General features: G+C 43.0%; 1 protein-coding gene across 2 annotated transcripts in view; it reads right to left on the bottom strand.

Annotated features, from left to right (window-relative positions):
* The window catches only part of Psmc4 (proteasome 26S subunit, ATPase 4), an 8,416-nt gene extending 3,889 nt beyond the window's left edge, over nucleotides 1–4,527 (bottom strand). For both annotated transcript variants that reach the window (XR_778441.3, XM_010614499.1), the window contains exons 1-6: nucleotides 4,441–4,527; nucleotides 3,505–3,603; nucleotides 3,218–3,404; nucleotides 1,565–1,711; nucleotides 1,372–1,481; nucleotides 1,185–1,278 (exon numbers count right to left, since the gene is read on the bottom strand). Coding sequence is in view for 1 of the 2 variants with exons in the window: in XM_010614499.1 (XP_010612801.1) it covers nucleotides 1,185–1,278; nucleotides 1,372–1,481; nucleotides 1,565–1,711; nucleotides 3,218–3,404; nucleotides 3,505–3,603; nucleotides 4,441–4,476 (673 nt within the window). In the remaining variant the exon portion in view is untranslated. The remainder of the gene's footprint in view (nucleotides 1–1,184; nucleotides 1,279–1,371; nucleotides 1,482–1,564; nucleotides 1,712–3,217; nucleotides 3,405–3,504; nucleotides 3,604–4,440) is intronic.
* Nucleotides 4,528–14,042: the final 9,515 nt, after the last annotated feature.

Below are 14,042 nucleotides of genomic sequence, written 5' to 3'. Positions count from 1 at the left end.
AAAAAAAAAAAAAAAAAAGTGCTGAATATTCCAGGTGTGTGGCAGCCTCATTTTTATTCACCATTACTGTTACCTATTTTAATTTCAATTTTCCAAATTTCTGGCTTACAACCCACTGAAATGATTGAACAAATGGAGTCTATAACATTCAGGCTCTTCATGATCTCTCTGGCCTCACCACCTATATCCTGTGAAACACAGCCGCTACCTCTACAGCTATTCAATATTTTCTGAGTCCCCTCCACAGCCGTCCCTGGGCTGGGAACCAGAAACAGAAAAGAACAAAAGCACAAGGTTCCTGCCCTCTGGGCGTCTGCAGTCTGTCTAATCCTGGTTCTCTATAAACAAGTTCCTTTCACCTTCCAGTCTTACTAGTTCTTGTCCTGAATGCCCTCTCCCCATCCATTGTCCGTAAACCCTTCCTCATACCTTGTGTTATGGTTTGGGCCTAGATGTCCCCTCAAAGTCTCATGCTGTCCTAGGTGGCTCAATCTAGAGTGTGTGACTAAGGCCTGAGGGCGCTAGGATTAAGGGTATGAGCTCTACCCTCCCTAGTAGTCTGAATAAGATAAAAGGGGCAGAAAGAGGCTATCAAGGTCTCTTGTTGTTTTTGTTGTTTTCCAAGCCCATGAACTTTTGCCCCTCTGCCACCCTGCCTCTACAGCCAGCCAATTACACACTGGAACCCCTACAAACCAAAAGCCAAATAAAACTTTGCTGCTCTAACTTTGGTTGTCGGGTATTTTGTCTCAGCAATGAGAGAAAAGTAACTAAGACACCTTGCTTCCCCTGGAATCCCCTTCCTGAGCAGCCTACACAGGATGGACCAACCACATCTTCCTGAACAATCCCATTTCCTTCCTTGCTTCCTCCGGAATGTTACCTTCAAACACCTCCTCCCTAACCATCAGGCCACCAGCGTGAATTCATAGCAGGCCACAACCAACCATAGGAGAAACACTGCATTATTCCACTAACTCCTCACATTCACCCTGTGCAGTTACTTTGGAAACGGAGACGCAAGAAGGTAAAATCACCCACCCAGGACTGCAGAGCCAGTAAGAGGCATACCTGGGCCGTGTGTGTAGTCACTGTGCTGACATTTCCCTGGGAACGTGAGCAAGCAGGGAGCGAGGAGAGGAGGCCAGCAGGTCAGTGCGTGGGGGAGGGACCAAGGGGCTCACCTGTTGTGTGATGCGCCACAGCCTTTGCCAACATGGTCTTCCCGCAGCCAGGTGGGCCATACATGAGGACCCCTCGGGGAGGATCAATGCCAATCTGAGGCCCAGAAGTGCGCAAGGGATCATGAGCCAGGGCGTCTCGTCACAGACACAGTGGGCCTGCCCTGCCCTGCCACCTGTGCCACCTCACCTGCTTATAGAGCTCAAAGTGCGTAAGTGGGAGCTCCACAGCCTCCCGCACCTCCTGCTTCTGGATGTCCATGCCCCCAATGTCTGCGTACATCACGTCTGGCTTCTGGTCTGTAGGAGAGCAAAGCTGGGGCTCGAAGCCTGGCCTGTGGGGTCCCCTCAGGTTCCGCAGGCCCTCGGCTTCCCCCCCTCACCTGATGTGAGCATCATGATGCTGCTGTCAGCCTCGGGAGGCAGCACATCCACCAGGGCATTGCTGTGCTTGTGCAGGGCCACTGAGGCATTGGGCTTGAGCAGCTCCCGATCTATGGTGCTCAGAATGCGCACGTAATAGTTTGAGCCTTTGGGAAGGGGACGGGGGAGAGAGGGAAAAATGAGATGTGTCAGAGCCTTGACACTGCCCCTTCCCCACTCCCCTTTATCTCATAGTTGCCCTCCAGGTCCCCAAATCTCTCACTCAGACCCAGTCAGGCCCCTCTTGGCCTCTCGTCTTGCCTTCCCTAGTCTGTCCTGAACGTTCACACCAACTTCCTGTCTGTCTACAGCCCCGACTGTCCCTTGAGCTCCAGCCCTGAATGTCAAGCACGCCTCCCTCCAGAAGTCCCTTGGACCTCACTCACTCATTGTGTCCCGCTGTGACGTTGGTGTCTTCCCCCAAACTGCTGCTCCCTCCTGGATCTGTCTCCAGGAGACCTGCTGACCTCCATTCCCAGCTACAGCCTCAAGTCTTGTCCTGGATCCTCCTCCCACTCCCACCTCAGCCCACTGGTCACCACCCAGCATCCCAACTCTTTCCAACCAGTCCTCTTCTCCTCCCTCTGGCCCCTGATCCAACCCCATCTTCTCTCATCCATGTCTCTGCATAACTCCTCCCAGTCATCAGCCTCCACTCTCACCTCTCCAAATTCTCTCCTACATTTAAGACTGCACAGCAGTCTTTCTGCTGTCACACCCACTATTTAGCAGGCCTTGAAACAATTCCCTGTGATGCTCTGGATTGCGCTCACCATCTTCCCTCCAGACCTGCACCTCCAATCACACTGCATTTTCAGTGAAAGCTTGTTGCCCACTCAAGTCCCACAGGTCAAATACAGGCCTCAACCTGGAGACTGGCTACCTCTCTTCCTTCACATCCTCGCAGCTCATCAATCTAACTCCAAGCAGCCACACACCTTTGCCTAGAACCTTTGCATAAACATGCCTTAGCCCAGAAGAGCAGAGCCCAGGACAGATAAGAAACAATGACCAAACAGCCAGGGTCTGGACGTATGTCAATAATAGCAGCTATCACCCACTGAATCCTTACCATAGTCTAAATTCCTAAGTGACCCCAGTAGTTAAAAATGCAGAACCCAACCCAGAAATGGTCACAGATTAATTTAGAGGCAACACTAGAATTCTGTTTAGATCAAAACACATTAAAATAAAAAAACAACTGAGTATATCACACATGTAAGACTATACATACCGACAAACACACATATGCAGTGACAGAGACAGACATTCACAAGGCAACCCCCACACACATACTTTTGGAGCAGTCAAAATATTCTAAAGAGATGGGCATAACAACAGCAAACACCTATAATCCCAGCACCTTGGGATGATGAGGCAGGAGGATCACAGGTTTAAGCCCAGCCTGGGAAACTGAACAAGACCTTGTCTCAAAAAAATAAAGGGCTGGGGATGTAGCTCGGTGCAAAAACCATAGGTTCAATCCCCAATACCAGAAAAGCAAAACAAAACAAACTCAGAAGAGCGGGCAGACCCACTTCCTGGCACATGGCAGGAATCAGTGTTGAGTGGTCAGATGAATGAAGGAAGCCCCCATCCACCCAACCACTCACCTGTCGTAGAGCCCACAATGGCTGTGTTCTGATCCACAGCCTCCAGAAACTGCCCAATGACCAACGGGATGCTCTGAATTCGCTTCACCTCCTCCTGGGCGTGGAGGAATTCCTTCTTCAGGTTCTTTTGCTCATCCTTGATGTACTCCTCTTGTACCTCCAAGAACTCCAGCTCTTGCTGTAGCTTCTGTGAGCACAGAGTGAGGGGAGGGATGGCTCCAGGCCTTGCTGAGCCAGGGTGGAGAGTATGAGATGCTGGTGGGGGTCCCGGTTGGACATAAACATACCTTGTAGCGGCTGTACAGGTCCTCCAGATCTTCGGGCTCTGGCCCCAGGAAGGACAGGCCAGTCTGGGGCCGGGACACAGACAGTGCTGGGATCTCATCCTACACCAATGGGGAAAAAGTTGGAAAAGAATCCCCTCATGGAAGCGTTTAGAGCTCCCTCCCCACATCACTACAGTCACTCAGCCTTTTCAGGTTCCTGATATCATTCGTTCCTTCTGAAAACCCTAAATAGGCTTCCAATGTCACCGAACCTCCTAAATGAGCCCTTTATGCCAACTTGTCTCCCACACAGACTTTTTGCTATTAAATGCTATTCATAACATCCTCAGCAACATCCAACCATCAATTAGGATTACACATTACATCAGCTTCTTACAAGAGCCTAAACTCAACTTCCCTAGACAACCTCAAAAGGTTCCTGATGTCACATGGCTCACTTATAAACAGACTATTAAGGTCGCTTCACCTTCAGACTCCTAGCTTTCACTACCCAGTTTGCCCGAAATGATCTCTCACGCCACAGGCTCTAAACTCACAATCGGTCACACAGAATACTTACCGTAACTGTTCCCCTGCCCCAAGCCACCGCCGAAGGTCAATCAACCCCCTAGCCGCTTAGCCCCCTGGCCCACACAGCCGCATCGCACACAACCCTCACCATCCTACCCAATCCCAACGATGTCTCTAAGCACTCGCAGCCCGACATCCAAATCAATCAGTCTCAGGTAGCTTATACCGCCACTCATTTCTCAGCTCGGCCTTCTGGGTCTTACCGCCCTTCTAACACCACTTGGCCACCCAAACAGGCCTCTACCGAGTCTTCTGAAATCACAAGCCGGGCTGGGATCGTCGAAGTCACTCGGTCCCCCACTCGAGCCTGGCTTCACCCTCTCCCCAATCCCAGCTCGGAGCAAAAAGCCCAAGCCCCCACCGCACCTGAGCTTTTTCCACCAAGATGCCTATCTCCTCCATAGTGACCAAGCCGGTCTCCGTGTGGCTCGGCCTAATACAGTCACCACTTCCGGTGACGCCAAACGGAAGTTCCTGGTCTAAGAGGATCCTGGGAAATGTAGTTTATGACACAACGGAGAGCGGATTGGATAGGCAGGAATAGGATGAAGCGGGGTTGGGGGGACTTTGGTCAAAACTCCCAGCCCAGCGTTTTGGGAGAGTTAGGGACCAGGCTCCGAGACACGCGTGTGCGCAACAGCGCTCCTGTGCTGCTCTTTCGCTGACCCTGCGCTCTGGCTTTCTCTCCAATAGCTGGCTGGGCTGTGTTGCTACTGTAAAGGGGAAAATTGTGTGCTCTGTCTGGGAGAATGGAGTTCAAATACTCTTTTTGTTTGTTTTTGTTTTTTCTTTTTTTTGGTAGTAAGGATTGAGACAAGGCCTTCGCACAGAGATACATCCCCAGGCATTTAAAAAAAATTTAAATTTTGAAATAGGATTTTCCTAAGCGTAGTTGTCCAGGCTGGGTTTGACCTTGCAGTCTCCTGCCTCAGGCTTACTGAGCGCTGAGAAGTGCAGGCCCGGGCCACACCCGGTCTAAGGGATTTCTAATGGAATGAAATGTACCATTTAGTGGCAGAGCTGGAGAAGTCTTGGGCTGAGTTCCACAAAATGATTTTTTTAAAGGGGTCTTCATGTGGGCGGCTCCTCCCAGGACTGTGCCCCCGAAAGGTGACACTTTGTAATCAGTCTCTATCCTGAGAATGAGGAGCCCAGAGAGAATTAAGTATATCAGGGCTGAAGAAAATGAGCTCCAAGAGTTGGGTCACACAAGAGGCCCTGAGACTTTGCCAGGTCTTGTACTTAAGCCTTACAGGCATCGTGTCATTGAGTCTTCTTTTTCTTTCAGGGCTGGGGATGGAACTTGGGAACTCAGATATCCTAGGTGTATGCTCTACCACTGAGCTACACAGTCAGCCCACGTCTTAGCACTGTTTTATGGAGAAGGAAACAGCCATGAAGCCACGTGCCACAGTCAGAACAGGCCAAAGTCGCAAGTATGATGTCTCCAAAACCTGTGCTTCTAACATCAGGGAGATACACTTACACCCTTCACACCAACAGTATGAAGTAAACGTTTTAAGTAAGATTTTTATTAAAGGACAAAAATCATTACTATACAGCTCAAATTATTTTCACAAATTGAACACATTCATATAACCAGTACCCAGATAAAGCAACCAAGTATTAGCAGCCCCCCCAAAACCCCACATTCCCCTTTGTCCCTTTCTCCCTTTTCCTGTTAAGGCTATCCTTTGCCTGACTACTAACAGCAGGGGTTACTTTTGTGTGTTTGTGACTCACACCCTATATCTGTACAGTGTGTACTGTGTGTTCATATCTGTACAGTGTGTACTGTGTGTTCAGCTTTTTTTTTTTTAACTTGTTTGCAGCTGGAGGTGGTGATGCACATGTACAATCCCAGCACTCTGGGAGGGGGATAGCAAATTTAGCAACTTAGCAAGATGGTCTCAAGATAAAATAATGACTTTTTTTTTGTACCAGGAATCAAACTCAGGCCCTTGTGCTTGCAAGGCAGGTGGTGGAACCACTGAATCAAATCCCTGGCTCAAGATAAAATAATAATAATAATAATAAAGGTGGGGCAGTAGCTCAGTGTGAAGTCCCTGGATTCAATCCCAGTACTACAAATGAAACATCCACACACAAGAAAGCCAATGTGATGTTTGTGAGATTCATTCATGTGGCATGTAAAAACAGGTCTTTCACTTCTGGATGTTTTCCATTATGTGTCTTGTGTATCTCAGTCCCCAGCTGGGGACTATCTTGGTGCTATGAATATTCAAGTGCAATTCTTTGGGTAAATATATGAATTAATTTCTTTTAATAATATATTTGAATGAAATTATTGGTCATAAGGCAGCTACATGTTTTGGTTTGTAGACACTGTCAAACTCTATGAACTTACACTCCCACCAGTTGTGTATGCACTTAAGATTGTCTGTTTTTGTTGTTGTTGTTGTGTGGTTGTTTTGTTTTGTCTTCTGGTACCAGGGATTGAACTCAGGACCTTGCACATGTGAGGCAGGAGTGGTGCCACTGAGCTAAATCTCTGCCCCCAAGATTGTCTATTTTTTAAAAGCTTTCTTTTTTTTTCTTTCTATCTAATGGGTTTACTTTTTTGTGCATCTACTTTTTGGCCAGGCAAGTTCAAAAAACCATGTTCTCTGAATCTTTATAACAATTCTCTGAGGTAGGTTTGCTTTCTTCATTCTACAAATGTAAAAACTGAGGCTCAACGTGGGGTGAGGTTCTTCCATTAAGCCAGAAAGGATTTGTGCCTTGTGTTCATTGCCAGCTGTATGAGGGGAATCCAGAGATTAATTAGATCTGGCTCCAGCCTTCTTTGTTTAAGGTTCTAGTATTTTCTTTCCATAAAAATGAGAAACAAAGGCAATAAATCTCTCTCTTTTTTCCTCTGCAGGGACAACTCAATCTTGTCTTCAGATCTTGCAGCCAAAAGGCCTCCCAGATTTCTACCCAAGGCTTAGAATCTATCACATAAAATGGAACCTGTCATTGTCTGTCTACCCCCCATTCTTCTAGTAGGCAGGCTTTAGACTCAAACCCATCTGAAAGCTTTGTCTTTATTTCTGTCAAGCCTAGTCAAATCATCACGAAGTTCGCTGTGGCCCTTCTGGCAACAACAAATCAATGTATCCCTTTCAAATTTTTGCAGATAATAACCACAAACAACATTTTCCTTCTTTAATTTCCTCCTTCAGTGTTTTATTCCGTTCAGCCTAGAGATTCTGCACATAGTTTGATATATGTAAACTATTTCACTTTTGCAAGTTATTTACAATGATACTATTATAAAAATAGATGAAATGATGAGGTCTGACACACATATACACACATGGAACCATCATAATCAAAATAGTCAACATAGCTACTACCCTCAAATGTGCCTTTATGTCACCTAGTATCTTTCCCATCTCTTCTTGCCTTTCTATTCAAGGAACTTCATTTTAGAAACACATTTAGGGCCAGGGATTTAGCTCAGTGGTTCTGCCACCTGCCATGCAAGTGCAAGGGCCCAAGTTCGATCGCTGGTATCAAAAAAAGAAAAAAATAAAGAAAGAAATAAAGAAATACATTTAAATAGAATCTATACGTGCATTTTTTCACTCAGCATAATTATACGGAGAAGCCGGGCATGCTGGTGTACACCTTTAATCCCAACACTTGGGAGGCTGTGAATTCGAGACCAGACTGGGCTACATAGTTCCCGGTCGGTCTCAACTACATAGTGAGACCCTGTCTCAAACAAACAAACAAACAAACAAACATAATTATACGGAGCTATACCCATTGTATTCTGTATCAACAGTTCCTTTTTATTGCTGAGTAGTATTCCATTATATTGATTGACAGCCTTTGACTATTACAAGTAAAATTGGTGTTTGGTTTGGTGGATACTTGACAAGCTGCAAATGGTTGTATAAATTTCAGCTAGTACAAGTGGATTCATAATACCATTTCTGTTTGGTTTCTTTAAAAACTATAAATAGTGAAAATTGACAAACCTTTAGCTATACTAAAAACAGAAAAATGAGGCAGGAGGATCACAAGTTTGAGGTCAGTCTGAGCATCATAGTAACATAGTAAGCCCTATCTCAAAAAATAAAAAAAAACAAAAACAAAAAGGAGTAGGGATGTAACTCAGCATGAATACCCTAGGTTCAATCCTCAGCACTGAAATAAAGAAAAAAGAAAAGATTCAAATAAATAGAATCAGATATGAAAAGGGAGACATTAGAACTGATTGACACCACGGAAACATAAAATATCCTTAGAGATTACTATGAACAACTATATGACAACAAATTTGATAACCTAGAAGAAATGGACAAATTCCTGGACATATATACACCTTATCAAGATTGAGTCATGCAGAAATAGAAAACCCGAATAAACCAATAACAAATAATAAGATTGAATCAATAATAAAACTGTGCCTGAACCAGATGCCTTCACTGTGTTCTCCCAAACATTTAAAGTATAACTAATATGTATTCTTAAATTAGTCCAAAGAATTGAAGAGGAAGGAATTCTGCCTAACACATTTTACAAGGCCAGCATTACCTTGATACCAAAACCAGATAAGAATATGGTAGCAACAACAGAGAGAGAGGGAGGGAGGCAGGGACTGAGGAATGAAGGAAGGGACAGAGGAAGGGAAGCAGAGAGAAAGGAAACTTCAGGCCAATGTCTGTAATGAATGTAGATGAAAAAATTCCCAACAAAATACTGACAAACACAAATGCCCAAACAAATTAAATGCTAGAAAACCAAATCCAATATCATATTAGATTATTCACTATGATCAAGTGGGATCCATCCCCAAAATGCAAGGACAGCTTGACATATGCAAATTACTAAACACAAGACACCATATTAACAAATAAAGGGCAAAAAGCATATGACCATCACAACAGATGGCAAAAAGGCATTTGACAAAATTCAACATCTCTTTGTGATAAAAATGCTGAACGAATTAGCATAGAAGGAATGTACCCCAACATAATAAAGGCTATTTATAATAAGCCAACAGGTAACATCATATTCAGCAGGGAAAAGCAGAAGGCTTTTTTTTAAAGATCTGAAACAGGACAAAGATGCCCCACTTTCACCACTTTTATTCAATATAGTACTGAAAAGTCTAGGTAGCAAAATCAGGCAAGAGGAAGAAAGAAAAGACATCCAAATTGAAAAAGAAGTGAAACTGTCACTGAAGATGACAACATCTTATATTTGAAAATCCCCCAAAGATTCCACCAAAATACTATTAGAACTAACGAATTCATCTGAGTTGCGGGATGTGAAATCAAGATGCAAAAATCACCAGGGCTGGGAATTTAGCTCAGCGGTTCCTCCACCTGCCTTGCAAGTGCAAGGTCCTGAGTTTGATCCCTGGTACAAAGGAAAAAAAAATCACCAGTTTTGCTATATACCAATAACAAATTATCTGAAATAGAAATCAAGAGATCAATCCCATTTTCAATAGTTACCAAAAAAACCCAGTAATAAATTTAACCAAAGGGCCAAAAGATCCATTATAAAAATTATTAAACATTGATTAAAAAAATGAAAAGACATCCCATGTTCATGGAAACATCTTAAGTGCTCATCAACCGATGAATGGATAAATAAAATGTGATACATATACACAGTAGGATACTATCCAGCCCTAAAAAGAATGAAATTCTGTTATTTACAACAACATGAATGGAACTGGAGATCTTTATGTTAAGTGAAGTAATCCAGCTCCAGAATGACAAGTACTACATGATAGATCATGTGCTAGATAATAATCAAACCAGAACAAAATTAAAATCAAAATTATTTAGGAAATAGTCTCTGACCATAATGGAACAAGTCAGAAATCATCTAGTCATGTGGACATTAAACAACTTATACACAGTTAATGGATCAATGAGAAAAATCTCACAAAAACATATAAAATTAAATGAAAAAGAAAATATATCAAAGCATATTGAATGCAGCAACACTGAAAGGGAAATTTATAGCAGTGAATGTTTACAGTAGAAAAGAAGAACAGTCTCAAATCAGTAGTGTAAGCTCCTACCCAAGAAAGTAAAAGATGACGGCCGGGTATGGTGGTGCACGCCTGTAATCCCAGCACTCGGGAGGCTGAGGCAGGAGGAGTGCCGTGAGTTCAAGACCAACCTGAGCTACACAGTGAATTCCAGGGCAGTCTGAACTACATAGTGAGACCCTGTCTCAAAAAAAGAAGAAAGTAAAAGATGACAAAAGCAATCAGAAGGAAGGAAATAATAAAGATAAGAAGAGAAAATAGTAAAATTGAACAAGAGAAACATAACAGAAAATTAATGAATCAAAAATTAGTTCTCTGAAAAGATCAATGATTAATAATAAACATCTAGAGAGATTGACAAAGATGAAAAGGGAGAAGACACTAATCATCAATACCAAGAATGAAATGTGGTACGTCTACCTAGACTGCTAGCCATGCAGTGATAATAGGGGAATGGTATGGACAGCTCTATGCCCTAATTTGACAGGTTCAATTACATCAGTTTCTCAGAATCCACAAACACTTGAACTCAACCAATGCAAAACAGACATAATGAATAGTTATTAAGTTGAATTTATAATTAAAAAGCTCAAGAGAAACAAATCTCTAAGATCAGCAGTCTCACAGAAATGTTTCAAATGCTTAAAGGATTAGAATCAATTTATGTAATATCTTCCCGAAAATACAAAATTCAACTCACTCTATGAGGCCAGTATTATCTTGACTCCAAAACTAGACAGCGACGTTACAAAAAGAGAAAGGAGAGAGAAAGAAATTAGTATCTCTCATGAACCTAGATTTTAAAAATCCTCAAATATAAGGCACAGTAGGCATGCCTGTAATCCCAGCTCTGAATCTGTAATCTGAATTAAAAGAAAAATACCATTATAATACAATCAAGGAAAAATAAAATATCTTGGTATAAGTTTTACAAAACATATACACAATCTATATACTGAAAAAGAATTTCCAAATATTGGTAAAATAAAAACAATAAAATCTGAATAAACGCGCACGCACACACACACACAGACACACAATGTTCTTGACTTAGAAAACAACATAATTATAAGAGGAAGCCAGTCACACAACACAAACTCGTAGAATGGACCACATTAAAATTAAGGAGGTTTTCACCATTACGAATGTGAAAAGAAAAGTCATAAAATGAGAAAATATTTGTAAAACGTGTAACCAACAAACCAGTTTGGTAAAACCAACCAGTTGTATCCAGACTATACGTATGAAGAAATCACAGAGATCAACACAGAGAAAGACACACAACTTGATAGGAAAATGGGCAAGGGACTTGAATAACTACATTACTGAAATCACAAATCACAAAAGGGGTGTTGTTCAAATGGTCCTAAAATATAAAAATGTGTTGAATTTCACTAATAATTAAGAAGATGCAAATTAAATCACTGCACTTCTAGAATGCATTAGTGCAGCTGTGAAGCAACTAAAATGGTCATATATCGATTGTGGGATCTTAAATTGGTACACACTAGCCTTGATTCATGAAAACTGAGCCTAATAACCTGGCAAGTCTACTATTAGGAACTTCACAGAATATCTTAAAAGAAATTGTGCACATGGTCATCAAAGAATAGAATGTGTTAGCCCAAAATGGAAAAGATCTCAATGTCCATCAACAGTAGGATAAGTAGCATAAGTGTGTATAGGTGAGTATGTAGGTTTTTTTATACAACTGAGTAGCAATGAAAATGAACTATAGTTTCACACAGAAAGATACCATGCAGAGAATGAAGCTGATTGCCAAACAATACAGACATATGGTTCCATTTACACAGAATTATATAAGCAGCAACAATAATCTTGAATTAAGAGCCAAAATAATGGCTGCCTATGGGAAGTAGAGTGTGGCTTTATGGGAAGGAGCGTGAAGAGGGCTTCTGGGATGCCAGAATATTCTCTTTGAATACTTGATCTGGGAGAAGCTTATAGGGTGTGTTCATTCTGATATAATGTAATGAGCTGTATACATTTATGGTTTGTGTATTCACTAATATATATTTTATTGCAATAAGATATTTTTAAAATAGTCCCATGAGTCACATCCAACTGGTTGCCTGAAGGGAAGCAACAGGAATGGAAAAGATTAATAATTGAGTTTCTAGGTAGGCAGATAGACAGGCAGCTAGAGAAGTGGGTGAAATGGGGCCTGGGCTACCAACAGCTGTAGAATTTTGTATTGTCTGGAATGGAAACTAGGGACAGGTAGGCATTTAAATTTAAATTTAACTAAATTAAATATTCAGTTTTTTTCATCACATTGCCCCTATTTCAAATTCTCAATAGCCACGTGAGCTCAGTAGTACAGTTGCCTACCCCACTGGACAGCACAACATTTTAAAAATGTTCGTTGGCCCAGCATAGGTGGACATGGAAGAGATCCCCAGGGAAGTAAAAGGTAATTAGAAGCTGGACATGGTGGTACACACTTGTAATTCCTGCACTGTGGGAGGCTGGGGTGAGAGGATTCCAAGTTCAAGCCCAGCCTGGGCAACTTAGGGACTTAGTGAGACCCTATCTCAAAAAAAGGAAAGAAAGGGCAGGGGATATAGCTCCATTGGAAGGTTGTGGAATCAACCCCTAGTACTGGGGTGGTGGTAGTGGGGATCAGAGAAAGAGCTTGTGAGAACCTTCAGCATTGAAGTCTTAATTGTAGGAAACGGGCCAAAGTAACACAAGAACCAAGGTATTAGATGACTTCAAAGAGTAAATGTTAGTGTCAAATGTTACTGAGCAGGAGCTAGAACCACATGGTAAATAACACGGTAAAAAGTTTAGCAAAATTATTTCTATGAATACAGAAGTCAGATCATGGAATCCAGAGCATGGAGCAATGAAGTTAGAAATCATCAGCAAACCCCAAGTTAGCTGGAGACACTGAACTCTCTGCAGCTACATCCTGGTCTATAAAGTCCAAAGGGGCTACAGGGTCCTAGAATCTGGGACAGTGTGACAAGTGCGGATCGGACCCTTGCCTCTCATACTGTGGGAGAGCCTGGAAAAAGGCTCAGAGACACAAACACCCTTGTTTGAGTTCAAGTGAAGCTGCCAGTGGTGAGATGAATGTGGTTTCTGTGACCATAAGGAAATATCACAGTGGTTATTTTCCAGGTCACCAGTGGGGATTCCTGAGAATATATTCTATGGGGTAGGGCACAGGGGTGTGTTCTTATGTTCTCTCTCTCTCTCTCTCTCTCTCTCTCACACACACACACACACACACACACACACATATGCACACCTTGGGCACTGAATGGAGTGAAAGACCAAGTCTCAGAGGGTCTTCAAATACAGAGAGAGAAATGATGAGAAATGATTTGCAATTTCCTCCCACTATCCTATTTCTGTGGAGAGTAAAGGTGGATTTTGAAAACAAAGGGTTCTCTCAAGCATGGGAAACCTCAAGGCTTAGAGTGGAGACTGAAGGCCAGAATCACCACTGAAAGCTCACCCTGTCTTTACTCCTATCCCTTGTTTCTCTGACTGTCTCAGACCGCATGAGGAGTATGTGCAGAGAAGATTCTGACATCTTGATTTGTCATCACCATTTCCTCCTCAGGAGTCCCTATGTCCCCCCTCTCAGTCTGTTTTCCCTCGGGGACCCGGTGGTCCTCCCTCCCAACCTTCAGACCCCTCAAGACCCAGGCATCCCTCCCCCACAGTCCCCACACCAGCTAATTTCTGGCTTTCATCCAGCCTTTTGTTTACTTACTGCACTCCTCACAGACTTAAAGTCTCAGTTAGTGCCAAGCCTTTCTTGTTTCCTCTGGGAACCTGCTCTGGTGGGTGTGGGGGTGGCCAGAGCCCTAGAGAGGAAAAAAAAAAAAAAGGCCCCACCCACCATGACCCCGCCTGAAGCTCAGGTCTCAGTGATAAGCGAGGAGGAGTCTTGGGAGCAGCAGCTGCTGGG

Source organism: Fukomys damarensis, unplaced genomic scaffold, assembly GCF_012274545.1.
Source record: "Fukomys damarensis isolate Sample0158 unplaced genomic scaffold, DMR_v1.0_HiC HiC_scaffold_19, whole genome shotgun sequence".
NCBI lineage: Eukaryota > Metazoa > Chordata > Mammalia > Rodentia > Bathyergidae > Fukomys > Fukomys damarensis.
This window is presented reverse-complemented; position numbering and strand designations above follow the sequence as displayed.